General features: G+C 48.8%; 1 protein-coding gene across 1 annotated transcript in view; it reads left to right on the top strand.

Moving 5' to 3' along the window:
• Positions 1 to 1,169: 1,169 nt before the first annotated feature.
• Positions 1,170 to 27,912, top strand: part of CHRDL2 (chordin like 2) — a 40,464-nt gene continuing 13,721 nt past the window's right edge. Inside the window, exons 1-8 of the mRNA XM_077808013.1 lie at positions 1,170 to 1,239; positions 6,812 to 6,924; positions 8,225 to 8,318; positions 9,767 to 9,909; positions 17,313 to 17,406; positions 19,453 to 19,508; positions 21,505 to 21,676; positions 23,009 to 23,203. Coding sequence (XP_077664139.1) covers positions 1,170 to 1,239; positions 6,812 to 6,924; positions 8,225 to 8,318; positions 9,767 to 9,909; positions 17,313 to 17,406; positions 19,453 to 19,508; positions 21,505 to 21,676; positions 23,009 to 23,203 — 937 coding nt within the window. The remainder of the gene's footprint in view (positions 1,240 to 6,811; positions 6,925 to 8,224; positions 8,319 to 9,766; positions 9,910 to 17,312; positions 17,407 to 19,452; positions 19,509 to 21,504; positions 21,677 to 23,008; positions 23,204 to 27,912) is intronic.

The raw sequence follows: 27,912 nt of genomic DNA, 5'->3' as shown, positions 1-27,912 counted from the left end.
TTTTTTTAAAAAAGGAAAAGTTTCCAGGAAAACAGACACTTTCCACCCAAATTAATTTTGTCAAAAACCCAATTTTCTGTCAGCACATTTTTGGCCAGCCCTGCTGTGAATATTATTATTTCAGGGTGTATGAAAGTGGGCATTTCAGACACTGGCACAAAAGTGTGATGTTCCTGTGCTCTGTTTCCTGTATTGAAATCTAAGAAGAAACACTGGGTGGAAAAAAGTAGATGAGATTCTAAGCCACACTCTAGCAGTGCAGACAGGCTGCAAACCTGGTATGAGAGAACTGCTGATGATTCCCCCCTGTACTTGAGAATCATTTTACAATCTAAGTACGCAAGACAGAATTGCTGGCCCTACAGACAGGGAACTGAAGTGCAGATGCTTATATGTGACTCAGCCAAGGTCACTCAGGAACTCTTTGGCAGAGCTGGGAATTGCATGTGGGCCCACCTATGTCCTACTCCAATGCCTAACCCCAAGAACACCCTTAACTTTGGTTTATTGTGTTGTATCTGTAAGCAGGGTCTGAATGAGTTCTCCCCTGCCAGCTAGCTGGGAGTGGGGAGAGACTTCAGGAGTAAACTGTACACACCTACTGTGTGTACAGTAAAATGAACACACCTACTGTGCCAAGATATCCAGCAGATAGAGTGGTGTTGCTCAAAGTGATCGACTTTGGCTGGTGTTGGATTACAAATCACTTTAGTACTGAATGCAGGGGTAGTGAAATGCTGTTATCAGTGTTGTTATCTTTATTGTATGAATAAACGGGAGCAGAACTGTGCTTAACCGGTCCCAAATGAGGGGGTCACCCTCAGCTGAAAGGACCTTGTTAAGCCAGGGGCTCAAATGCCAGAGCCCTGTGAAAGTAAGAGGGGTGGGGACAGGTGTCCCAGCCAGGAGGTGTGGAATCTCCCTAAGTCTGGTTTAACCAGTTTCTTATTCCTCACTGTTCAAAGATAGAGCTAAATAGGCTCCATTAGGAGCCTTTGTTATTTTAAGTGCTCAAATGAGAGCTGAAATCACTTGCGGTGGGACAGCATTTTTGCCCAGCTGGCTAAAAGCTGAAAATTACTAGGAGCTGACAACCACTAAGAGACTGACCTGCAGAGGTCGCAGCAGAGAGGCAGGTAGTAGCAGAAGGTAACTGACAATCAGCCGGCATGAGCAGCAGGCAGGAGCAGCTAACCGTAGTGGTTAACAAGCGGCCGGTGGGAGTGGAACAAGTGGCTGGTGGGGCAGCTAGTGGAGAGGAACTTCAGCTGACAGGGCAGCCAGCCAGAGCAAGTGCTAAGATAGTGGAGTGAGCAAGGTGCCTTCTTCCCAGGCGAGAGGTGAACTCACACAAATGCACCTCTGAACCCTGAATCCTCATTGACCACGGACAACCACTGTGAGTGGGGTATGGTGATGGAGCAGAGAGGGGCACTGAAAAGGAACTTTTGGTTGTAGAACTCAAGAACATGAGGCGTAAGGCTCTGCCCCACGCACTCTGAGGTGGGTGTCCTGCTCACAGTTCTATGTTTATGAATCCTGCTTGTGGCATTTCCCCTAATTAACGTAGGGTGACTTCCCTCCTTTCATTAAAAGTTTCTTTTCTACACTCAGTCTCTGTGCTTGCGAGTGGGGAAGTATTGCCTCTCAGAGGCGCCCTGGAATGGTGTGTAATTTTCCCAGGTTACGGCGTGGGGCTTGAGCCGGTTCTGTGTTGTAATGTTGAAAAGGAACCCCTAGGTATTGAACCCGACCCTGGTTGCTGCCGGCTCCACCTGGCAGAAGGGTTACATATATAAGATACAGGAAGTAATTGTCCCACTCTACTTGGCATTGTTGAGGCCTCAGCTGGAATACTGTGTCCCGTTTTAGGTGCCAGGCTTTAGGAAAGACGTGGATAAACTGGAGAGAGTCCAGAGGAGAGCAACAAATAATAAAAGGTTTAGAAAACCTGATCTATGAAGAAAGGTTGAAAAAACTGGGCATATTTAGTATTGAGAAAAGAAGACTGAGAGGGGGACTTCATAACAGTCTTCAAATCTGTTAAGGGCTGTTCTAAAAAGGATGGTGATGGATTGTTCTCCATGTGCACGGAAGGGAAGACAAGACGTAATGGGCTTAATCTGCAGCCAGGGAGATTTAGGTTAGATATTAGGAAAAACTTTCTAACTATGAGGATAATTAAGTTCTGGACCAGGCTTCCCTGGAAGGTTGTGGAATCCCCTTCACTGGAGGTTTTTAAGAACAGGTTGGACAAACAGCTGCCAGGGATGGTCTGGGTATACTGGGTCCTGACTCACTGTAGAGGGATGGATTAGATGACCTCTCGAGGTCCCTTGCAGCCCTACATGTCTATGGTTCTATGACTGTAGCACACCCAACTCTTTTGGAATACAGTAATTTTACCTGTGTACATTTTGGGCCTGATTCTGATCCCATTTATATCAATCTAGCTCCCTTGACTTCAGTGGACTTACTCCTAGTTTAGGTCCTTTCTGTTTTCCCTTCCATGTCCTTTCCATCCTTTGCTTTATCTCATTCAGTTTCACTCATCACTTCCACATATGTCTTTTATAATCCAGCTTTGTCCCGTAGGGCTCGATGCAGAGTGATTCCTGCAAAGGGCCGAGCCTCCTCAGCCTCAGTTGAAGTCAGCTAAGCACCTTGCAGGATTGGGCCAAGATGGACCAAAGGTCACTCTTTGCTGGCACTGTCTCTTAGCCTGTTTAGCTGTCTTCTCCTCCTGAGGTTAGTCTCCATCTTACATGTGTGTCCGAACTCAGCTTGTTCTGTAGCCAAGTTCTTCTCCAGGATCATGGCCAGCCTTGCTTGCAATTGGCCCGCACAGTCTTATCAGCCCTGCTGAATTCTTCTGCGAGCAACTGTTCATGTCTGTTGTCCGCTGGGCTCAAACAGGGCAGCGGCTCAGGGTACAAGAAAGAGAATCCCATTCAAGTCGCTGGGATCTATCAAAATGGAATCTTCAGTGCTGCTTTCCTAGAGGCCAGACAGTTCCGGGCTGGGTGGATCCATCCAGGAAAACACCCCATCAGCCTCGGTCATGGCAGAGGGCCCTGGTGGCAGAACATCAAACAGGGAAAGAAGTCTGTGGATGTGCTTATTCAGGACTCGGCGTCCCGCTGAAGAAGTCCTATGGAGTTAGAAAGGCCCCTCCGCAGTGGGAACCGAGGGTAATAGTGGAAAGGGTGCGGGGAGCCATGTGGTGCAAGGAGGTGCCATCACAAGTCAGTGAATCAGGCCCATTGCACGTATCCTTCAGGTTATCCTGTCCCAAATGTAGCTGCTGACAAAGCGTCCTTGGTGGCACCGTAAAGATGAGGGGACGAGGCTCCCGGCCTGTGACTTAGTGGCAGCACTGAGCTCAGTCGAGTGTCTGATCCCTTGGCCTTGGCCTCCTCCCTTCCCAAGCTGGCAGAGCTCAGGAGCGCTGTGGGAGTGGGTCTCAGTGTGCTGCGCTGTTCAATGGTCATCCCGCTAGCCAACGCTGGAGCGAGGCTGAGGTGCAATATGGGGAGCCCCCTCCAGTGTGCTCCCCCTGCACGAGGGAGGCTGCAGTGCTGGGCCTAGAAGTCTGGAGTGAATCCAGAGGGCGCCTCAGTCCAAGGTCTGACTGTGCCAGGTGGTGAGTGCAGCTCTTTTCCCTTATCCATTGGCTGGTTCCCTACGGCAGCTGTTAAGGGGTTAAACCCAGATTCGGGATGCTCCTGAGCAGAAAGGACGCCACCTCCCCCTTCCTGTGCGCCTGCAGGGAAGAGGCCCAGCGCCTTGCGCCCAAGCAGCAGGGATCAGCACTGCGAGTGGGGCTGCGCAGCCAACGGACATGGGGGATGTCGGACCATGGCTATGCCCCTTCCACCCAGGCTCGGGGGTCAGGGCTGGGAAGGAGGAAACGCTTGCTGGCCCTCCAAAGCGCACCGGGACTCTGGGAGCAGCTGCTGCTGTGGTCCCCCCTCTCCCCGGAGCCCCTTGCAGCATGGCTAGCAGGAAAAGCCTCAGTAGAGTCCTTAGCATGTGAAAAAGGCAACGACAGCGTGGCCCTTGGGCAGCCTGTCCTGGGGTCCCAGCTCTGCCACTGACTCACTATCTCTTAGGCCAGCTTTCCCTGATTTCCCCTCGTACTGGGGGAGTCGTGACTTTGCTTGAGGTCTGTGGCAGCGGTCTGGGCTCCGCGCCTCTGAAAACCAGGCCCATGGAAACCGAGGAACACAGAGACTCAGGCCCACTTGTTCAAAAGGGGCCTTTACTTGTGAGTGTCTCAATTTGCAGGAGCCCAGTTTGAGTCACTGCAGCTACTCGAAAGTGACGCCCGTTTGTTGCTGACATTAAACCTTACTAGTCCCAAGGAAATCCACACGCACAAGGGGGTCGGAATATAGCCCCTTTCTAAAAAGACACTGATGAGGGAAAATGCTTCCCTGAAAATGTCAGGGGACAGTAAATGAACCATTGCCGCTTGTGGTATCCTGGAGCGCTAACACCGTTTAGCCTTGTGCATTACTACGATGATTATTATTTGCGTCACAGCAGCGGCTAGATGCCCTCGCTAAGATCAGGGCCCCATTGTGCTCGCTACTGTATGACCTCCCAGGCAGAGCCCATCGAAAGAGACAAGACACAGCTGAAACGTAACAACCTTCAGCTAAAAATGGTTTCAGATAGCCCTACTGATGTGAAACAGTCACGAGCTAGAAGGCTATGCTGAGTAACGGTCCCACGAGCTGCAAGGCTCCTTTTACCATCCCACAACACGGAATTCTCTTTACACGGAGACAAGTGCTGGGCCAGATTCACCTGCACTCAGTGACGTCAGGGATGAATTTGGTCCAACTCCAGTGAAGTCATTAGAGTGATGCCAGGGATGGGTCTGGCTCACTACATTTAAATCTACAGCGACTTCACAGCGTGTTATGGGATGGAGCGAGAGAGCAGTTTCCCAATCTCAGCAGCTCACGCTCCCACAGACGTCCACAGTGGCAGAGACTGGCTGGCTCTGTTTAGGAATGCTTGGGGGGATGGAACAAATCTCTCCTGACTGAAGAGCCAGTCTGATCCCTGGTAAAGCCTGTCTCTGCTGGGGGCACGTATGGTGGAAAGGATCAGACAAAGGTCTGCACTGTACACCGCACTGAGACGGTCCCAGTGGTTTGCGACTGCTACTGAAAAGGGGCTGGGAGAATTCTCTTGAGTTTAGAGCAGGGGGCTACAAGTCAGGACTCTTTTGTTCCCAGTGTGTCAGCGATTATATCCACCTACCTCAGAGCGGGTGTTTGGAGACCTTAACTGCTTGTCCAGCGCTTCGTAGCGGCACAGCACCCGTTCTTAGTGGAGGCTGGGGCAGCTGAAGTTTTTCTTTCAAAAAGTGGCTTTTTTTAAAAAGTGAAAAACGTTCTGAAAAACATCGTGTCCTCGACATTTTCCGATTTTTGACCAAAAAACCCTAAAAAGGAAACCACAAAAATAAAGAATAAAAAAAATCCCCCCAACCCCCAAAATGTTCAGAACCAAAAAAACCTGAAAAATGTTCAGTTTTTGATTTTTTTTTCCTTCAAGGAAAACCTGAATTTTTTGGAGGAAAAATTTCAATGAAAACAAAACCATTTTCATTTTTGTCTACATTTCTTGCAAAAAAAACCCTCAATTTTTTTTTCAGCTGGCTCGTCCGTTCCTGTCTTGCTTCTTCATCTGCCCTCCGTCCCTTTCTTTCTCTCACAGGATTGCCAACCCCAAATGTTCAAAAATCATGAGTCAGGCTCATCAAATATCATGACATTGGCTTTGAAATCATGAGATTATGTGAAAATAATTGATTTGGGTTCTTTTTATTTGCCTTCTGCTTTTTGACACTTCAGGGTGCACTGGGGTCACATTTTGAAGCTTTCTCCACAGCTGTGAGGGCTAGAAACTTACTTTTTCTTTAAGAATGAAGGCTGAAATCATCACTTATCACTTGACTCCAGGAGCTGGGGCTTTAAGGAAAACAATAATTATCCTGAGTCTCATGACAAAATCATGAGAGTTGGGAACACTGCGTCTCACTCACTGTCTGGATTAACCCTTGCATGTCCTGCAAGCTGTGACCCTCTGAAGTTGACTCTGTTCTGGCCACGTGTTTCCCAGACTGTAACACTAAAGCCGTCTCAGATCTCTCTGCCTGACACCTTATCCTGGCAGTGCTGCTGGCAACACAGCATGGGGCATCTAGGATGAGAGAGCGTGACAAACAGAGCTGGTCGGAACATTGCCAATGAAATGGAATTTCACCACAAGATCTTGTTTCATTGAAACCTAAACGTCCAGAGATGTTAGAGTGACAAGGTGGGTGAGATAATATCTTCTATTGGACCAACTTCTGTTGGTGAGGTAAAAGATATGACCTCCCCCACCTTGTCTCGCTAATATCCTGGGACCAACATGGCTACATCACGGCATACGTCCAGAGATATATCGGTTTCAACAGTTTCTGGTAAAAAAGACTGATGTCGCATGGTTGAGGGGTTAAGGCCCTGACCTGGGATGTGGGAGACCTAAGTCCCTGGTGTGCCTGATTTAGAGCAATTTGGGATGGAAAACTCTGTTCTGAAGCAGGCAGAGCAGGGACTTGAATGTTGGTGTCCCACGGGTCAGTGCCCGGACTGCCAGGATACACACTCTGAATCGAAAAGCTTGGGTTTGCATCTTAACACGGACACTAGAAAGTATTGGCTCAACCTTGCTGATCGACTGGGGAAGGATAATGTGTTTCTAAGAGCGCTCCCTTCTCGTGCATAACGTCGGCCTATTTGATTTTCAGGTCCGGATATGTTCTGTGATTTTAATGGCAAGAAGTACGGTCCAGGAGAGAGCTGGCATCCCTACTTGGAACCCCAGGGGCTGACGTACTGCATCCGATGCACCTGTTTGGAGGTATATCGTCACAGTCTAATCTGTCGTGCTGATCTACAATATGAGAACAGGTGTCACTGGTTACCAGACTTGTTTATAGTGGGCTGCTGGGCGTTAACCTTGCTTTGGCGGCCTTTAATCAGCCCAGTTATGATGGCAAACTGCAGTTGGCTTAAGGGTAACCAGCTGCTGGATTAGCCTCATCCTTTCTGGAAACTCATTTCACAACTGAATCCCCCGGATGGCGAAGCTTTATCACTGGCTCTCACAGCTTCGTAAACTGCATTCTCCCGGGAAGCCATGCTGGTGGATTATGGGTGGAGTTGTGGTGGGGTCCTGACCCATTGAGGGCTTTGATGTTCAGGGACAGGGCCCTGGACTAGCAATGGAAGTGGACTGGGAGCTAATGGAGGGACTGGAGAACAGGGGGTGATGGCCTTGCAGTAGCCCATCCTGCTGAGGAGACTTGCTGGAGCTGGAGCTTCTGCATCTTCTGCTATGTTCAGTCCTCCTAGACACAGGGAGAGCCTGTCTGGAGTGACAAACACACGGGTCCCTGGGGCCAGGGCCAGGAGCAAAGGATGACATTCCCCAAAGAAGACTGAGGCTGCATTGTGCTAGGCCCTGCACAAACACATAATAAGAGAGAGTCCCATAAACCTGACAGTCCAAATAGGCATAAGAACGGCCATGATGGGTCAGACCAAAAGTTCATCTAGCCCGGTGTCCTGTCTTCCGACAGTGGCCAATGCCAGGTGCTTCAGAGGGAATGAACAAAAAATCATCAAGTTAATTATCCCCTGTTGCCCATTCCCAGCTTCTGGCAAAGGGTGGGAGGGGAAGCAGTGGCACAGAGATGGGAAGTGCCTTGCCTAAGGTCACAGGGAGAGCGAGGAGTAGATCTCAGGTCTCCTGAGTCCCACAGCAGTGCCCCAGGTACAAAACCATGGAGCCTATTGGATCAGATCAACTTAGTGAAGAGTCAAGCAATGCTGAGGCTTTGCACTGTTTGGATGAACAGGGAGCTCTGACAGGATCGGGGCACGGGGCAGAATGTTTACAGGCCAGCTGGCCCCTCTAGTAACCGGTCAGACAGCCTCATAATCATTGTACTTGTCAAGGATCATACGCTGGTTAGCAGCTCGCGGTGGTACCCAACAATTTAAATACAACTGCCCAGACCCTAAGCTGGGGTAACTCAGCCTAGTGCCTTCCACTTCTGGCTCAGTCCAAAAGGCCAAATAAGGCAGCATCTTCATAAAGGCCTGTGGGGGAAGGATTTTTGTCCCTGAGCAGCCCTGTTCTCTCTCCCTGCAAACAGAATGTGAATGTGAGCTGTTACCAAATCCAGTGCCCAGCCCTGCATTGTGTAAAGCCTGTCACTGACCCACAGCAGTGCTGCCCTCGCTGTGCAGGTAAGTGGATTTCTGGAGCAGATTTCTTTGTTCCACATTTCTGTTTCTCTGGGAGCTCAGTTTCTGTCGAGGCTTCTGCTTCTGGACAGTCAGGGCGTGAGGGAAACAGTAATCATAACAACGCTCTGCACTTATAACATTGTTCTTAGCTCTAAATATTTATACTAGGAGAGGGTCCAAAAGCCCAATTGGGAACGGGGCCCCCGTGTGCCGGGATCTGTACAAACCCAGAGGAGACAATGCCCAATAGAGCCAGATCACCGACTGGTGTCAGCACGGACATTAAGGGAGCTGTGCCAATTTCACCAGCTGAGGAGCTGGCTCACAGAACCCCCTTTGCCCCCAGCGATGTCAAAACACTTGGTGAAAGAGGGCAAAAATGGTTGTCCCCATTTCACAGCAGCACAGGGTGGCCCTCAGACCGGCTCAGTGCCTCACAGCGTGGCAGGGCTGGAAATAGCTCCTGGATCACATGATATTTTGCGAGGAGGCCGTGGGGACATGCCCACCCAGGCGAGGCTGAACTGGGTGCACAGACCCAGGTGCCGGTCTCCCGCATTAACTCTGCGGCGAAGACACACCCTTAGTCTCTCTGTTCCAGTGTATCCCTCTGCAAAGTGGAGACCATCTCACGGGGGCGCTAGGATTACTGTGTGTAACGAGCTTTCGTGGCCTCAGAGGAACGTTGCTGTAGATGTACAAACTATTATTATTCCACCTCACTACTGGAAACAGACGCGCCGTCCGGGCCGCTGCATGACAGGACAGGAAAACATGGAAATCTGAACTAAATCCATCAAACCCTAGTGGTTTTTGTCACCCCCCCCCCCCCCGCTCCAAACGTATAGCACTGCATTGTGGCTTAGACAACGTGCTCACATAGGGATGGATATGAGGTGTTCAGAATCCTCCCTTACACCCTTGTGCAGGCTACCCGGGGCAGGTGGGCCACATCTGGTGCATTGGTCGGGGTAGGGAGCAGAATCCAGGCTCTCCTCACTCCCTGCCCCCTTCCCTGCATTGTGGGGAAGAACGTGCTGTTGGGGCAGGGAAGTAGCCTCTCACCACCCTCTGAAGCCAAGGGGAGAAAGGGAAGAAGTGTGGCTTCCTTATCCACAAGTCCTTCCCTTTTACTATGGCGTCTTTGGCAATCTAACTCTAATTTTAAGATTAGCAATAATCTGACAGAGAGCCAGAGCAAACTGTCTTTATGGGCTTCCTTCCAGCCAGAGATGGCCCAGGCCAGGCTGGATCCGGGGCTGGGCGGGGGGCTGATAAAAGTGTTCCGTGTTTACATCTCCCCTGGAAGATGGTCCCAGCTTCCCATTATTCAGAGCAGCGTCAGCGGAGAGGATCTGTTTAGTGTCAGGGTTTCAGGTCCTGCATGCCGGGCCTGGGAAGCGACGAGACTCAGCGGAGCTGTTGCTGTTCCTCCTCTCTCCCTGTAGAGCCGCACACGCCGTCTGGTCTCCGGGCGCCTGTGAAGTCTTGCCAGTACAACGGGACAACCTACCAACCAGGGGAGATGTTTACCACGAGCGAACTCTTCCCTTCTCGGCAGCCAAATCAGTGTGTACAGTGCAGCTGCTCCGTAAGCTATTTTTGAATCAAAGGGAGTCGCAATGCTTTATCTGTCAGGTGGGCATGGGTTTGAAGGGGGAGGACGTGGTCAGGGAGTGCCAAATCTTTGTGTTTTAATCTTTATGTCTCTACAATAGCATCACAATAATCTGACCAGCTATTTCAGCTCAGCTCCGTAAGGGGTGCTCCCACTGGGCACGGCTGGCATGGCAATGTTATTCCCCATGAGCTGATTCTGGCAGCCATCCTCATGTTGAATAGTACCTCACTCAATGAGGAGTCCCATTGGCTTCCGTAGGACTATTCAGTGGCGTCAGGTAGTGTATCAGAGCCTGTCCCTTTGGATAGGATTCTGCTCTTACCCTGGTGTAATCTGGAAGATCTTCCATTGTAGTCAATGGAGTCACAATGGAGTAAAACCTGCATAAGTGAGAGGAGATTTGGATCCTTCCCCATTACATGAGAACGATCAGACTTGATGAGAGACAGGAGTTCTCTGGCCAACCGACACCTAGGGCTGGATTCTGATCTCTTACACTGGTGTCAATACAGAGTAATCCCATTGACTTCAGTTGAGTCTCTCTGGGTTTACAATACTGTGTTGAATCAAGTTCAAGGTCTTAGTCCTTGTCTTCAAGGTGCTCACTCAATGGCCTGGGCCCATGTTATGCGGCTGGTACAGCCTGCAGTTGAGTCTGGATGTCCGCCCTTGGCTTCTGAGCCGTACAGTCTAATGGTCGGGGTCAATAGGGTGCCCTCCCTTGCAGGGCTGCATGGCCTAGTGGCCAGGGTCAATATGGCAGCCCTCCTCATCAGAGCTCTGTGACCCAATGGTCAGAGTCCATAAGGCTGCACCTTCTCACAGAGATGTGTGGCCTAATGGCCAGAGTCAATATGGCTGCCCTCTTCATCAGGCTTCATCAGGCTACGTGGCCTAGTGGTCAGAGTCAATAGGGCTACCCTGGACCAGCAGGGCAGTGTGGCCTGGTGGCAGGAGTGGTTGGAGAGGTGGGCTGTTGCTTGGGGTGGGTGGCAGTAAGGGTAGGGGGATCCGGGCCCTCCCTACTCCACTGGGTCCCAACTCAGGGCCCTGGTGGTGGTGGGGTTGCCCACCACCTGCTCAGCGGGGAGCCTCCTGAAACATGCTGAGCCAAGCCCTGGTTCTTTGACTGTTTCCCTGTTAAGTTAAGTCCCCGGGCTATTTCCTACCCGTTTCTCCACAGTTAGTTGTCTTGGGAGTCCCACGGCCTCTCCTCCCTCTGCAGCGTTGGATGCCTAAGCGTCACTGGTCATCGCTGGCTGGCTGGCCACCGTGAACTGGAGTGTTGGAGGTCCCTCTGCAGGAGCATGCAGTGCACCTCTGTTCTCTTAGTTAGTGAGCCCTGACTGAGCTGAGTTGCTCCCTTTAATATCTAGATTCCAGCTGGAGCATGCCCAGCAGACATGCGGGGGCATGGCCTCCTTGGCACACAGAGTATGGTGAACCCCTGCTGAACCAGTGTGGGTCTGGTACACCCCGTCACAACCCAGGATATCTAAAAGAGCCTAAAGTTCCAAGATGAAGACCATGGTTGAAAACTTCACTCTGGCTCGATAGAATTTAAAGCTCATCTATTCAGGAGACAGAACTTTCTCAGGCGTTGGTCCGGGACTGTGAGATGAACTCCCCCAGGATCTAAGCATGATCGCAAACCTCACCACCTTCTGCTCCCAGTGCAAGATGCACTTCTTCCACTTGCCTTCTCTGACATGAACACAGAGCAGCATGGACATCGCAGAAAATGCTCCCATAACACCCCCAAACAAAACACTGCACTGCACTCACAATTCTCCCAATGGGGAGAGGTTGAGAGAGAGAGAGAGAACGAGTCACACGTGACACATGTCGGTCACATCACTTAATGCACGACTGGAAGGCGCTCAGACACTACAGAGATCAGGGAGGGATATGCATCTAGATAGAACAGAATAGAAATCGAATAGTAACCAAGATCAGAATCTGCCCACTGAGTGTGAAGATATGAAGACTGTATTAGGACCAGATTTTAGCTAGCCTGCTTATGCTTAGTATTTTCCTTCCACAAGCAGTCACCATTGATTTCTATGGGACTACTCGTGAAGTAAGGTGCCACTCAGCGTGAGTAAGGATGGCAGGTCTTGGATGGCAGGACTTTTCACCTGGGAAGATGAAGGGCCCTCCAAAAACTTCTGACCACACCCTGACTAAATAATTCCTTCCTAAAAGATACAAAAGATCCACCCTGCTACCAGTGCAAGATTGCTCCCTACTGTCCGTTTTCTAGTGCCTCGTCCATCTAATTGTAAACATCCAAAGTGAAGACCAGCAGAGGGGATGGCTTGGAATCATCCATTGGAGTTCACCACAGAGACCTTGCTGGGCTAGAAGCATTACTGTGGAGATGGAAGCACTTGGAAGAGGAGGCTTGGCCGTACACCAAGCTCCTGTGTGCTTAGAAATCCACTGAAGCCATTACATTACCAAGCTAAAGAGCAGATTTCATCCAGGAGCACGTTACTGAAGCCCAGAGCAGCACTGCATGCCTTAGTAAGTTACATTGCTACCCAGGGTTTGCCTTACAGCCGTGAGGTTGGGACCATTTGTAGCAGAAAACCCTGCAAGAGGCTGTATCTTGTGCTTTCAAGGCAGATTCTGTAGTGAACTACTGTGATTCTCCTCAACTGGTGACCCCAGTGTTGTGGGTGTTATGACCCACTGTCATTATGAGACATTGGCTGTGAGCAGACTCCTGTCATCAGAGATAGTCTTAGCTACTTTGTGTAATCTCTGTTTAGCTGCTGAAGAGCAAATCATTGGTAGTGGATCATCTTGTTTTTCAGTTTGCAAACATTGCCAATGGGCATTTGATGAATATTTTTCTTCCCAGAAAGCCTGAAAGCCTGGGAGCAGACTCAGACAGGGACTTGGCTCGACTCTGGTAGCCTTCTGCCACAGTGTCTTACCCTGTCTTTGCAACAGATAGTGTTAATGGCCTGTTGAAAACCGTGTCCCAACTCCTGTTTGCTTTTTGAACTCTACTAGACTGGCGAACGCACAGTTTGTCCATTGTAAGGCCCAAAGATGGATGTCTAATGTGTGATGATTCCAGGGCTCAAGATGCCAGTAAGCTGAGTGTCTGAGGATAGATTGAGTGGCTTCTTCTCATCTTTCCCGTTTCTCCAGGAGTAGAACATAAAACTGCCGAGCAACGACCACTCTAAACTTGGAAGGCGTGTGGTAACATTCCAAGCATCAATAACCTCTCTCTGCATGTCCCAAAGCCATAAAAAGGAGAGTTCTGTACAGAGATTGCTTTCATTCCATTTATTATATAAAGATATTAAAGGGGGCCAGATGGCTTATGGGGTTGTAATTGGGTGTGGAGCCTTTCAACTCCAGATCAAGTTCAGCATGAGAGCGTCCAGAAGTCGTTACCACCTGAAGGTTCTTGGGAAGACTACGTGGAATGAGTTATTGGTCTCAGACCAATTCCTAATGGATGGGTCTCCTCATCACAATGGACACTGGCTCCCTTGTTGGAAGTCTCTGTGGAGGAGCCAAGGATTGAATGAGCCCTGGACAGTGGGGATGGTAAACTAGTGCTAGTACGGCCCGGGGCTTAGTCTTCAGGACTGACAATTTCACATCGATCAACTGCAGTGAAGTCATGCAAAAATTCATTTGAAAAAATAGGAGGGCTTGATTTGTTGTCGTCTTGCATCATGTGTAGTCATTTACCCCTGCGCCAACAGGGCCAAGTCCTCGGTCCTCACTAAGGTGCTTTACACTTCAGCTGACATACTCAACATGAATAAGGATGGCCAAATCTGGCACATAGAGATAGACAGATAGACACGAGTTATACAAATTATATAATTGATGGGGCTGGTTCTTCTCATATTTACACCAATTGTATACCAACATAACTCCTGTTTGATGCCCTTGCTGAAGAGAGGAGAACCAGACCCAAAAGTTTTGTATATATTTGTATGTGTGAAATATAAACAGATGGAGAGGGATGCTTCCGTCAACAATTATATATCACTGCAGCGTTTGGTTTTACTGTCTCATCTGCTTTATGTGACACCGCTGATCAAGAACTCCCAGGTTTGTATGTACTTGCTGGATGCGTTGGATTGCTTTGCTCTGGTTCTCTGTTTATTCAGTGTCTTGGACACTAAGGGGAAAATAAAATGATCACAATGAAGCCAGCCACCAGTAGGATTGTGATTGGTCGTGTCTAATTTTGCCAGTTGCTGAAACAGCTGCACGAACAGCTGGTCTAACTAACCTCTTTGAAAACTGCACCAAGTGCATGGTCTTTGGCATAAATTCTTTTATTTATGGCATTTGCCTCTCTTCCACTTGGCCCATACATACGCAGCTCTAAGCAGCGACCTGACATTCTCAAGGGTAAATAAGGAAACAGTCATCCGTGACCTAAAAACAAGCAAGGGCCAAATTCCAGCAGCACTGAAGTCAGTGGAGATAGTCTGGATTTACACCCCTGACCCAAGAGCAGCATTTGGCTCAAGCCTGTCTTTGTTGAGTGGAGTCCCAGGATATTAGAGAGATAAGGTAATATCTTTTATTGGACCAACTTCTGTTTTAGGTTGGTGTAGTTAGGTCGATGCAGTGTCAGTGTAGACGCTGTGTTGACTGTTCTGGCTGTCAGTCCCTGGCACTTGACAGCCAGAGCCCCGCCATCTGGGGCTGACAGTCGGAGCTGGGCAGTGGGGCTCCAGCTCCAGGGTATCAGCCCGGCGGGGCTCCAGCTGTCAGCCCTGGGCGGTGGGGCTTTGGCTGTCAGTGCCCCGCCATGCTCCACACTGACATCCGGGGCATGTGGGTCGTGCACCGCCGACAGAAGGAGCTAGTGTGGACATGCAAAACCAATTTAATTACTGCGGGGGCCGTATATCAACGTAACAAAGTCAACTTAGTTTTGTAGTATAGATGTGCCGAGTGGTTCAGTTTGGATCCATTGATTCACAAGACTTGCTTCCTTCTTATTTCCATTCACCTACACACAACACCCTTGTCTTTTCTCACCTGGCAGTGGAAGAAGCTGTCAAAGGATCTAGAGACGTTCACAGTTAGTTTAATTATCCTCAGTTGGGATACTATAGGTACAATGAAAAATATCCCTGACCCAATGCAAGGGGGAGAGGGCCCTGATATCTATGGGGTCTGGATGGTATAAAAGCCTCATACCAGCTCTCTCTGATTTCTAACTTGCGTTCTGCATAATGGACCAAATTCAGCCATGGGGCAAATGAATGAAACTCCATTGTCTGCAGTGGAATTGTGCTTGCTTACACCCAGGCTGAAGTTAGCCCATTATTCAGACTTATCCATAGAGCGCGGATCTTTTCCAGGCACCTCCCTACCAATAATAAATATTAGTGAGTCTAAACCACAAAGTCCATCTCTGGATCCAGATTACAGATTGTTGGGAGCGCTTGGTTCTGGGGGTTTGGATTGACCCAATACAGAGATAGAGCAGAGCTGTAAAATTTGGATCCGGATGTGGGCTCAGATTCCAAACTCCATTTCCCATCTGGCTTCCCCACAAATCTGGGGGTGAATGGATATGGAATGAGAACTTGGCCTGCTATGATGCTGGTTAAACATGGCTGTCACTAGCAGGAGTCTAGCCTGGTTTCCCTAGTCAACTGGGCACAGACTGATTTGGGCACAGACTCATAAATATGAGACTCAGTTTTCCCCTGAGAATCATGCTAATCAAACCAGGCTATAATCAATTCCCTTCTTAATCCATAATGTAGTTTTCATAGCATAGTGCTCAAGCCCAAGATCTGACCACACTCATCAAAAATATGCTGGGACCCTGCTAGTGAAATCTGTTTATACAGTCGCACGGTGGCAATTGTTGTTTGGCACTGTTCACACACTGTGGAAGATCAACACTGTCCCTGCCCCAAAGAGTTTACCATCTCAGTGTGGGCTGGGCCCTACCACGCACACTCATTTGAGCATGTGCTATATAATACAATGCAACACTGCTTGATTCTGGTCCTGTCTGGTGGCTGGGGACTGGTCATGATTTCTTTCCCTAGTGGACAAAGACTGCAGAGCCTGATCCTTAGGTGGTGTCAATCAATGAAGCTCCATTGAAGTCAATAGTGTGCTATCAGTTTACACCAGCTGAGGATCTGGCCCAGGGCCGGTGCAAGGATATTTTGCGCCCTAGGCGAAACGTCCACCTTGCGCCCCCCCTCCCTTTCCCCTCCCTCTGGAGCATCGCTTATTATAAACTTTCAAAAATGAATACCGCATAATGGGGCATTGTTCATTAGAATTAATACACGTTTGGCTTGAAAAGTTATTCATTTCATTATTTAGTCTTCATATTTAACGAAAATAAATGAATAACCGGACAGTGTTGACATTGTTATCGTTTTTGCTTTGCACAACATAGCTACACACGTGTATTCGCACGCGATAAACATGTACACTCAAGTACTGAACATACCCACACAACGGACACACAGTATCAGCGAAATGACGCAGCAGCACTTGCCAGAGTCTTAGATCTGAAACAACTCAACAAAACTAGTTAACCTCAGTCAACAATCGCCGAAAACGAGTCAGCTTAGCACTATAAACAGCCTGTCAGAACGGGGGACGTCCTTGCCACTTTGTACCCTGGTGAAGCAGTATGCTTGTGCCCGTGACACAGCGCTGGCATAGGCTATAGCTGTAATGTACGAGAGAACGACAGGTTAAAATGCAAGTTCAGCGACGTTTCTCTTTTCTTCATTCATTCGTTTTCCAGCAAGAGCGTAAAAAAACATTGGGGGGCACCGCTTTTTGGTACCCCCAAATCTTGGCGCCCTAGGCGGCCGCCTAGTTCGCCTAGTGGTTACACTGGGCCTGATCTGGCCCAAGGACTGTACACTTAGAGACAAAGCTGGGGAAGGGTGCTCCAATATGACAGTTTCAGATACTTAGCTCTTCTATAGCACTTTTAACCACTAGATCTCAAAATGCTTCACAAAGGAGGTCAGTATCATTAGCCCCATTTTACAGATGGGGAAACTGAGGCACAGAGTGGCAAGCAACTTGCCCAAGGTCATCCAGCAGGCCAGTGGCAGAGCTGGGAATAGAATGCTGGTCTACTAGGCTATGTAGATTGAAGCTGGAATGGAGTAATTGCAAATTATACAACAGCTGCCCTTATTGCTATAACAAATTGAGGGCCCTATCAATCCAACCATTTTTAAGAACTTCCCACTGAAATCAAATAGTGAAATCTGCTTAAAAATCAATGGCACAATTTGGCTCCTGGCTACTAAACACTAAGGGTCACTGTACTTGTCCAGACATTGTTAATGCAGATGATGCATCAGGTTGTTTTTTGTGCTTTCTAGGAAGGCCAGATTTACTGCGGCTTGGTGACCTGCCCTGATCTGTTGTGCTCCTCTCCTCTAACTGTGCCAGACTCCTGCTGCCAAGTCTGCCAAGGTAACATAGGAACCAGTCCCTACTACTAAGTGAGGTCTGCTGTCAGGTCAGTGGATGGGAATCACAGCCCTGGCTGTTAGCCAGGAGGGGGAATGTCACACTTATTAAATATGACTTTGAAGATCCATGCTGTAAATTGCACAAATCTCTGCCTCCGGGTCACCAGCAATGGTAAGAGAGTCTGACACATGCAAAGCCTCTTGGGCCAAATTCTTCTCTGTTCCAGCAGTGCCCCTCCTCTGTGTCTTTGTGTGGAGTGTAAGTAGGATCAGTGTCATGGCCTGAGTCGAACTCCTTGTTCAACTGGCGCTGTTAAATTATGTTAGTGACATGAAACCCTCACGGAAGTTCATTTGTGAGGCTCGGGAGAGGCTGCTTTGCTGGCGGAAATCAGACTGGGTATCACTATTATTGTCATCGCTCGGATAAACTGGTGAAAATGCCACAGTGGCATAGTCATTCTCAGGGGATAAAGACACCCCGAGGTTATTAAGAACCTCAGTGGCATTTTATGCTTGATTCTCTAGCTCTAGTGACTTTACTGTCGTTCATCGAGATTTACACCAGGGTGAGTGGGAAGACAATCAAGCCCCGTGTTTATATGTAAAATTCAGAGCAGGGAGTCAGACCAGCAGTTTCACATCACGCTGTTGCTGTCTACTGAAATGATAAACAGTTAGAGGCCCAAATTTTGCTCTGTTACACCAGGGTAAATCTGGAGTAACTCCACAGAAGTCCGTGGAGTTCCTCCATATTTAGAGCAGTCTAACTGAGAGCTGAAATTGGCAGACGTGTTGCCAGCAGCCACCAGAAATGGTGTGAGACAAACAGGGTTTTAGACAGAGTGCCACCGTCCCCTTTTCATGTGTAATTATTGGGGTTACTCTGTACCCCAAACTCTTAAGGAGCCAGTAGCGTTCCCAGTGTACCATGTCCTGGCGGCAAGCACTATAGGTGCTTCAGCTAGGCTGTGTAGGCATTAGCCCTGGGGGTCTCCATAACCACTCAGCCACACGGCTCAGGGAAAGGTTTCTGATAGATGGGGCTGGCAGGGAGAAGGCTGTAAATACCCTAGGTGCAGAGGTTTAAAGGTACTGTTCAAAGTGAGCAATAATGGCTCCTGTTTGCATCCCTGGGGCAGTCCAATTGAGTGAGGGTCAGGGCTTTTCAGGCCTAGTGCTCAGGGAGCCCCTTCCCATCCAGTCTCTATTCAAGCCAATAAGTATTGTGGGTTTCCAAGCCAGGCTCTGTTAGTCTCTCACTGGGGCCCCTTTGCAGTGGTTCCACGCCCATCTGCTGCTGCTCCCCCATAAGTCTCACCCAGACCTGTACCCAGCTGTGATGTCTAGCAGTCACAGCCTGTTCCGTATGTGGCCCTGTCCACAGTTCCTGGGGTCTCTCTCCAGCTCCCTGCTGCCACGCAGCTCCCACCCCCAGACAGCCTGGCCACTTCCTGCTTCAGGACCTTTCCCGTCCCTGGCCAAGGGCAGGCAAGTGCTATGGGGATGGGGCTAATGGGAACATAGTCCCTTCTTAGCCAGGAGGAAGGGGATGTACAGTGGGGAGGGAGCTGCAGTCCCCTGCTTTGCAGATCCATCACAAGTGCTTTACTGCACTCCAGTGAGGTTTTGACTAAGGTGACTGTATTTACAGAATCAAAAACCTCTGGGACACTTTAGGGGCAACATTTTCTAAGGTGGTGGAATGCTCGCTATAGCAATACATTTGGAACCGACTTTCATAGCTAGAAAGAAAAAAAACTTCAAAAGTTTGGACTGATGAAATGAAAGAACCAGGACATTTCAGGAGTTCCTGGGATGTGGTGACACAAGGACTGTCCCCCAAACCAGGATATATGGAGACTTTAGTGGAAACTAATATGCCATCCCATTGATGCTCACATTGTATCTGTGCCCTGTGGCCTCCTTTAGTGACTAGAGTGTCGTTCTCGTTTTGGGAGTCTCCTACACCAGAAGCCAGGTACTTGCTGAGAGTAATTCCCATCTTAACCTTCTGTGTTTCCTGTTGTACCTTTGTGTTTTACAGACGGTTCCTATGAGAAGTCAATGGAAGAGGAGCCCCTGCAGTTAAACAGAGGTGTTGTACGTGATGTTTACATTTTAACAATCCAAGTGTCCCTTCTAAAATAAACCACATCGCCAATTCATGGAAATCCATGTTTCTGCAACACTTGCCCTTTAAGCTGTTCTTCTACCAAAACCCAAACCAAACCCCCAACAGTAACAACAACATTCACCCCAGGCAGAGACTTTATCCCAAAAAGCGAGACGTGTCAGAGACTCCATGAAATCCACTAGAGACTCCATGATGCTATTTATTTTACATGGAAGTTGCTCGGATACTGTGAAGATGGGTGGCAGGATACAATCCTGGAACCAACAGTGACCTTCACTCATCAGAAATGTCTGGAAGCCCTTTCTGAATGCAAAGGAGCATAGAGATGATGGCCCAGTTTTAGCTCTGCTCACCACTCCAGACCAATGGTCCATCTAGCTCTGTATCCTGTCTTCTGACCGTGGCCAGTGCCAGATGCTTTAGAGGGAATGAACAGAACAGGGCAATTATCGAGTGATCCATCCTCTATCGTCCATTCCCAACTTTTGGCTGTCAAAGGTTTAGGCTACCAAAGGTGTAGGGCCACCCAGAGCATGGGGTTGTGTCCCTGCCCATCTTGGCTAATAGCTATCAATGGACCCATCCTCCAGTAACTTGTCAAATTCTTTTTTTAACCCAGTTATACTTTCAATGTAACGTGGGAGCAGAGAGGTGTAAGTAGTTGCACACTTGGTTACTGGTAGGGCTGGGAATAGAAGCCAGGTCTCCTGACTCCCAGTTAAGTGCCTTACTCACTTTAAAGCGCTGCTGGCCACTGGCATAGTCACCGTAGCTCTGAGCAGGTTTAAATGATACGGTGGTTTAAATGCCAGAGGCAGTCGGAGCCTTGTCTACCTTGGTGCTGCCCCTGTTTTGAGTGGCACCAGGGTTAGCTGCAGAAAACAGCCAGGGGCAAACACAATCTAGTTCCCGGGCAGTGGCAGCAATTGCTTTTGCTCAGAATACTGGTGTCTCCCCTTTCCCTCGTACACATGTAGCCCATTCCCCAGCAGCATGGCAGCCAGAGCCTGAGCGGGATGGGAGCATGTTTTCCTGCTGCCTCACTGGCTAGTCTTTGTAGCCACACTACTAGGGAGGAAAAAGTGAGCTCCTGGCTCCTTTAGGTTGATTCATGACTACGTTTCGAGTTGGATGACCAATGCCAGGTTTGCGGCATTCGGTCACTTATAGCTTCTTGTCCTTACTCTTTCCAAAGCCCTGTGGATGAAATGCCAGGACCACACCTCTCCAATCTATAAAACTCCAGAAATAGCCACAAGGAAATCCTTTGTGCTATGTGTCTTGTCCCATTTTTCTCTGGAATCCCAAAGCCAGGAGCAAGGTATTCCCATGCAGTGCAGGATTACCAGTCTTGAGAGAACATTGACTTTTCTGCTGGCCTACGGCCTATATTGACCTCGGGGCTGGGTGTGTGTGTGTGTGTTCCGGGATAAACACAGAATATGACCCATTGTCTAGGTTTAGAAGCCAAGAGTAGCTTTGCTAATGTCAGACATGGTATTTGACTTGACACGTCCTGTGGGAGTGGGACTGAGTGGCAGGAATCGAGGAAGGGTAGCAAATTTCAACTCTACCATTATTGAGAGTGTTACGGTCGCACTTAGAGGCCCCACCGAAGATCAGGGCCTTATTGTCCTGGGCGCTGCACGCACATAGTAAGAGAGAGTCCCTGCGCCAGAAAGCCTGCAATCAAAACAGATAAGACAGAAGGGGAAACAGAGGCACGGAGAAGTGAAATGATTTGCCCATGGCCACCCAGTGGCAGAGCCAGGAATAGCACCCAGGTCCCCTGATTTCTATCCATCTCAATGCACTCTCCACTAGACTCTGTAGAGGCTAAGCATTTCCCCTTCACAGCCAATGTGCGCGTGACTTGGAGCTAAACTTTCCCATCAAGCGCCGCAGACAGAGCAGCCGAACTGCCTGGTCCTCAGTAGTATCCTTGTTTCCGGCCTTTCACAGAGACATTCTCAAGACCAGTGCTTGGGGGATCCGGTGAGCAAGAGATTGCTTGGCGAGACTGCTTCCGCTGTGATCAGTTCCTCGCTGGAGTTCATTCCCAGGGGCTTCAAGCCAAAAGGAGGTGGAGGTGGCACCACTGTCAAATTCATCTTGAAAGAAAAGCACAAGAAAGGTGACGGGCTGTTCGTTCCTGGGGGCGAGGTTTCTGTGTGTTCCCTGGGAAGAGGGCATGTGACCTCAGCTGGCTTCCGGAGCGCAGCAGAATCCAGTTAATTGGCAGCCACATAAATGGCAGACTGGGTGGTGTAGGGTGAGGGTGTCACGTCTGCCCAGGACGAGTCAGATTAAATGCCATGCCTGGGTGGTGAGCCCATCACATCTCTCTTAACGGGTCAGCTCATTACTGGTGGCCAGCTTGTGCCTCCCAGATGCATCTTCCATTCAGGGAACTACCTCTTTCCAGGCAAAAGGAGAGTTTCGGGGGAGGGTTAGCTTCTGTGGCCTCCTGGGACAGGGATCCTTTCAGTGGGGACGAACCGGTATGGGGCACAAGGTCCCTCCACAGTCTCCCTGGAAAACCTGCAGAAACATTTACACAGCCTGGGCTGGGACTGTAGTAACTTTTCTGTGGAACTGCCCCTCGCGTTAGTGGCAGAAGTGGGCTAGTTCCTGTCAGCACAGCCCTGCTTGGGCATCCTTCTCCAGGGGAATCTCTGGGGATACTAGAAAGTGGGGTGAGGGAGTGAGACAACCCTTGCGGCCTCCTGGAACTGTGTGGGAAAACACGGGTAACTTGGGGGTGTTTTCCTTCTCCAGCTCCCTCCTGGGTATTTGTCTCTAGGAGGGGACATTCTGGCCCTTGGATGGGAGACCGCCAAGGAAGAGTCAGAGTCCACAGCAACTTGTGTGGCAATTCAGTAGGTAAAAAGAAAAGGAGGACTTGTGGCACCTTAGAGACTAACCAATTTATTTGAGCATAAGCTTTTGTGAGCTACAGCTCACTTCATTGGTTAGTCTCTAAGGTGCCACAAGTACTCCTTTCCTTTTTGCGAATACAGACTGACACGGCTGTTACTGTGAATTCAGTAGGTGGCGCTCTTCCCTCGGAGTAGTGCTGAACAGATGCATGTTATTAAGGAGCCCAGCATTCTTCTTTCAGATACAGTCCTGACAACTCATGCTCATTAAAGATCTCAATGCACCTGGCCAAATTCCAACTCTTGTAGCTACATTCTGCTGCTTAAATCCCCCTTGCAGTTTCAATGGGCTCTCATTTTCATACTCACCTTCTGTCCTGAAGTATTCTGTGATATTGCTGCTGCCGTGTTGTGCCCCAGAGGGGGATGCATTGCAGTGGTGGGTGTTGCAATCCCTTTGACATAGTTTGCCTGTTAGTTTGGTAGTTTTGCAAAGTGCTTTGATATCCATTAGGACGAAAGGCACCGTACAGAGGTACAATATGATTATTATTATTTATTGTTCCCCTTCTCTCTTTCTCTTTCAGCTTGCGTTTACAATGGGAAGACCTACTCCCATGGAGAAGTGTGGCATCCTGTCTTCCGACTGTATGGAGTCCTACCATGCATCCTATGTACCTGCACGGATGGGATCCAGGACTGCCAGAAGGTTACATGTCCCAAGGAATATCCTTGTGAATATCCTGAGAAAGTAGAAGGGAAATGTTGTAAAGTATGTCCAGGTACGTGGGAGAACAGATAGACTATCCTCCCCAGCATTTGCTGCTCTCTCCTGGTGTTTTGACTTCATTTATTACTGGCTTCTCTTTCCTTTGGCTAGTTTTAATGCCCCGATCCTACCTATGCACTTGCCGAACTTTAAACAAGAGTAATCATGTGACTTCAGTGGAATAAGCACACGTATGTGTTAACAAAATTAGGGCCTTACTATGTACATGAACACATGGACTTTTGTGTCTCCTGATTGGCTTCTGGTCTTTTTGTGAAAGCTTTCTGGCTTGAATCATAGGGATTAGAGATGAAAAAGAACTGAGGCCACCTGATCTGCCCTCCCCCCCTTCGAATGAAGGAGAGTTTCCTAAGTTATGTCCCTCTGTACTTCATTTAGCTTTACAAGTTTAAGCAAGGGAACTTCTCCCACTTCTGTAGGAGTCGACTTGGAACCAAGGAGCAGGAATTGCTGAGTGAAGTTGTATGCGCTGTGTTCTACAGGAAGTCAGATTAGATGATCACAGTGGTCCCTTCGGACCTTGAAATCTATGAATCTCACTGCTAGGAGCTTTTCCCCAGTGAACGTTTACCGCAACTTAAATACTTTGCCGCAGCCTAAATGATTCCTCCAAGGCCCTTCCATTACTCGTAGGCTATTATCACATCCCTCCCACTTTATCACTGGTTAGCCATGTCATATGATTTTGGTATTGACTTCGGTGAGGAGAGGTTGGGAGCTAGGGTTCGTGGGTTCTAGTCCCAGCTCCGCCACTGATTCATTGTGTTGTCTGGGGGCAAGTCACATAATTATTCTGTGCCCTAGGCGCTCCCATTTGTAAAACCACGCTGTGCCTCAAAGGACTGGTTGGGAGGCTTGCTTACTTGTTGGGCAAAAGCTCTGAACGGCACAACAGGGGTGCAATTTGCTATCATTGGAATCAGTGCAGTACAGATGGTGATGCTATGCCTCCTCTATTGGGCCATCTTGGTGAGACATACACTGACTTTAGTGGGGGTTTTGCCTGCTTTAGGACTATGGAGGCCAGTGTTGGCAATGGTGGTGGAGGAGGGCAGGCTGGATACACCCCTGTTAGCATCATGCTAAATCCAGACAGCTAGCTGAATGCTTATGGTATGGTCATTGCAAAACACCCCTCCGCTTTTCTCTCTCTGTCAGGATGACGATGTCATTTACATCAGTGTAAATCAGGAGGAACTCCACTGCCATGGAGGGAGATACACCAGTGTAGGACTGGTGTGAGAGCAGAATCAGACCCCATATTCTCACTCCTAAAATAAACTCCCTGTGTTTATTTATAACCAGACTTTCTCTGGAGTAGTGTGAAAAGCTTACCAGCCAAAAGGGCGAGAGAACAAGGCTAAATTCAGTGGTGGGAGGGAGCTCCTCTGAGTTCCAGGAACCTCAACCAAATGCAACAAACTGGCTTCCAAATATGAAAGCGAATTCTTAATTACTGCAGAAGCCAAAAATTGACGACGCACGTTCGCTTGGGAGTGTTAAAAATTGCCCAAGGTTGTAAATATCCCTCCAGCCACCACCCTCCCAACTGACAAGGCAGACCAAATTCAGAGGTGACGTGTAAGGGAGAGTGGGTGACACCTCAATAAGTAGGTGTGAGTGAATATAAAGGGGGCTGATTCTGATCTCACTTATACCTGGGGCCTGATCCTGGAGCTACACTGATACTGTCATAAATATAAAGGGAAGGGTAAACCCCTTTGAAATCCCTCCTGGCCAGTGGAAAGCTCCTCTCACCTGTAAAGGGTTAAGAAGCTAAAAGGTAACCTCGCTGGCACCTGACCAAAATGACCAATGAGGAGACAAGATACTTTCAAAAGCTGGGAGGAGGGAGAGAAACAAAGGGTCTGCGTGTCTGTCTATATTCTGTCTTTGCCGGGGATAGACCAGGAATGGAGTCTTAGAACTTTTAGTAAGTAATCTACCTAGGTACGTGTTAGATTATGATTTCTTTAAATGGCTGAGAAAAGAACTGTGCTGAATAGAATAACTATTTCTGTCTGTGTATCTTTTTTGTAACTTAAGGTTTTGCCTAGAGGGGTTCTCTATGTTTTGAATCTAATTACCCTGTAAGGTATCTACCATCCTGATTTTACAGGGGGGATTTCTTTATTTCTATTTACTTCTATTTTTATTAAAAGTCTTCTTGTAAGAAAACTGAATGCTTTTTCATTGTTCTCAGATCCAAGGGTTTGGGTCTGTGGTCACCTATGCAAATTGGTGAGGCTTTTTATCCAACATTTCCCAGGAAAGGGGGGGTGCAAATGTTGGGAGGATTGTTCATTGTTCTTAAGATCCAAGGGTCTAGGTCTGTAGTCACCTAGGCAAATTGGTGAGGCTTTTTACCAAACCTTGTCCAGGAAGTGGGGTGCAAGGTTTTGGGAAGTATTTTGGGGGGAAAGACGTGTCCAAACAGCTCTTCCCCAGTAACCAGCATTAGTTTGGTGGTGGTAGCGGCCAATCCAAGGACAAAGGGTGGAATATTTTGTACCTTGGGGGAGTTTTGACCTAAGCTGGTAAAGATAAGCTTAGGAGGTTTTTCATGCAGGTCCCCACATCTGTACCCTAGCGTTCAGAGTGGGGGAGGAACCTTGACAGATACGCACCAGCCAAAGGTCTAGCCCCTGCTTTACTTTGGGGCCATCCCATTGGTTTAATTGAAACTATTCCTGATTGGCTGGGGAAAGTGAGCTCACAAACCGGTCCAGTGAGTCTGAACTAGTGTAAATGACCTGCCAATGGGCCAGAAGAGAGGGGTGCAGCTGGAAAAGTCCCTACCAGGCAGGTGTCAGGAGGTGCCAATTCAGAATAGCTATGCCCAGGCTAGATTCCCCTCTCAGATACAACTATTTAAATCAGGAGTCACCCCACTAAAGTCAATGGAGTTACCCATGTAAAGCCAGTGTAAGAAGCCCAGGGGAGGATCTACTTTAATATACATCTTCTGACACCTTCCTCTCATTCACTGCTCAGGACAGGAAGATTTGCTTTGTTTTCCTGGAGCCCATGCCCAAAAAGCATGAGTTGCCCCAATAATAACACTGTACAGAGCACTTAGAATCATAGAATCATAGAATATCAGGGTTGGAAGGGACCTCAGGAGGTCATCTAGTCCAACCCCCTGCTCAAAAGCAGGACCCATCCCCAATTAAATCATCCCAGCCAAGGCTTTGTCAAGCCTGACCTTAAAAACTTCTAAGGAAGGAGATTCCACCACCTCCCTAGGCAATGCATTCCAGTGTTTCACCACCCTCCTAGTGAAAAAGTTTTTCCTAATATCCAACCTAAACCTCCCCCACTGCAACTTGAGACCATTACTCCTTGTCCTGTCCTCTTCCACCACTGAGAATAGTCTAGAACCATCCTCTCTGGAACTACCTCTCAGGTAGTTGAAAGCAGCTATCAAATCCCCCCTCATTCTTCTCTTCTGCAGACTAAACAATCCCAGTTTCCTCAGCCTCTCCTCATAAGTCATGTGTTCCAGACCCCTAATCATTTTTGTTGCCCTTCGCTGGACTCTCTCCAATTTATCCATATCCTTCTTGTAGTGTGGGGCCCAAAACTGGACACAGAACTCCAGATGAGGCCTCACCAATGTCGAATAGAGGGGGACAATCACGTCCCTCGATCTGCTCGCTATGCCCCTACTTATACATCCCAAAATGCCATTGGCCTTCTTGGCAACAAGGGCACACTGCTGGCTCATATCCAGCTTCTCGTCCACTGTCACCCCTAGGTCCTTTTCCGCAGAACTGCTGCCTAGCCATTCAGTCCCTAGTCTGTAGCTGTGCATTGGATTCTTCCGTCCTAAGTGCAGGACCCCGCACTTATCCTTATTGAACCTCATCAGATTTCTTTTGGCCCAATCCTCCAATTTGTCTAGGTCCCTCTGTATCCTATCCCTGCCCTCCAGCGTATCTACCACTCCTCCCAGTTTAGTATCATCTGCAAATTTGCTGAGAGTGCAATCCACACCATCCTCCAGATCATTGATGAAGATATTGAACAAAACCGGCCCCAGGACCGACCCCTGGGGCACTCCACTTGACACCGGCTGCCAACTAGACATGGAGTCATTGATCACTACCCGTTGAGCCCGACAATCTAGCCAACTTTCTACCCACCTTATCGTGCATCCATCCAGCCCATACTTCTTTAACTTGCTGACAAGAATACTGTGGGAGACGGTGTCAAAAGCTTTGTCTTCTAGAGTCTCAGTGCCCTGGCAGGGAGGGCCAGCAGATGACCTGCAGATGGGGACTGATCAATCCCACGTGGTAGGCCAATGTGTTACATACACCTCCAAATGAAAGGGCCAGAGCCCCAGCTAGCGTAGACCAACATAGCTTTGCTGGTTTCAACAGAGCTGTGCAGATCTACAGCAGCTGAGGATCTGACCCAAAGATTGGTAAATCATCCCCCAAATTCAAGAGTGTTCAGATCCAGGGATTGGGTTTGAGCCCTGCTTTATCCCCGCTGAAGTCAATGAGGGTAGGTCGATGCAGCATTTTAGAGCAAGCCTCCCAGCTTGGGTTGACAGACTTGGGCGAGTGGGGCTTGTGCTCATGTGCTAAAAACAGCGGTGTAGACAAACTGTGTAGACAGCACCTGGAAGTTGCAGCTCGGGTTCTGAAGCACACACCCCCCGGATATACCCTAAGAGACCCTTATGGGTAGGGA

Source organism: Eretmochelys imbricata, chromosome 1, assembly GCF_965152235.1.
Source record: "Eretmochelys imbricata isolate rEreImb1 chromosome 1, rEreImb1.hap1, whole genome shotgun sequence".
NCBI lineage: Eukaryota > Metazoa > Chordata > Testudines > Cheloniidae > Eretmochelys > Eretmochelys imbricata.
The sequence above is the reverse complement of the archived record's forward strand: the minus strand, read 5'-3'. Positions and strand labels throughout refer to the sequence as shown.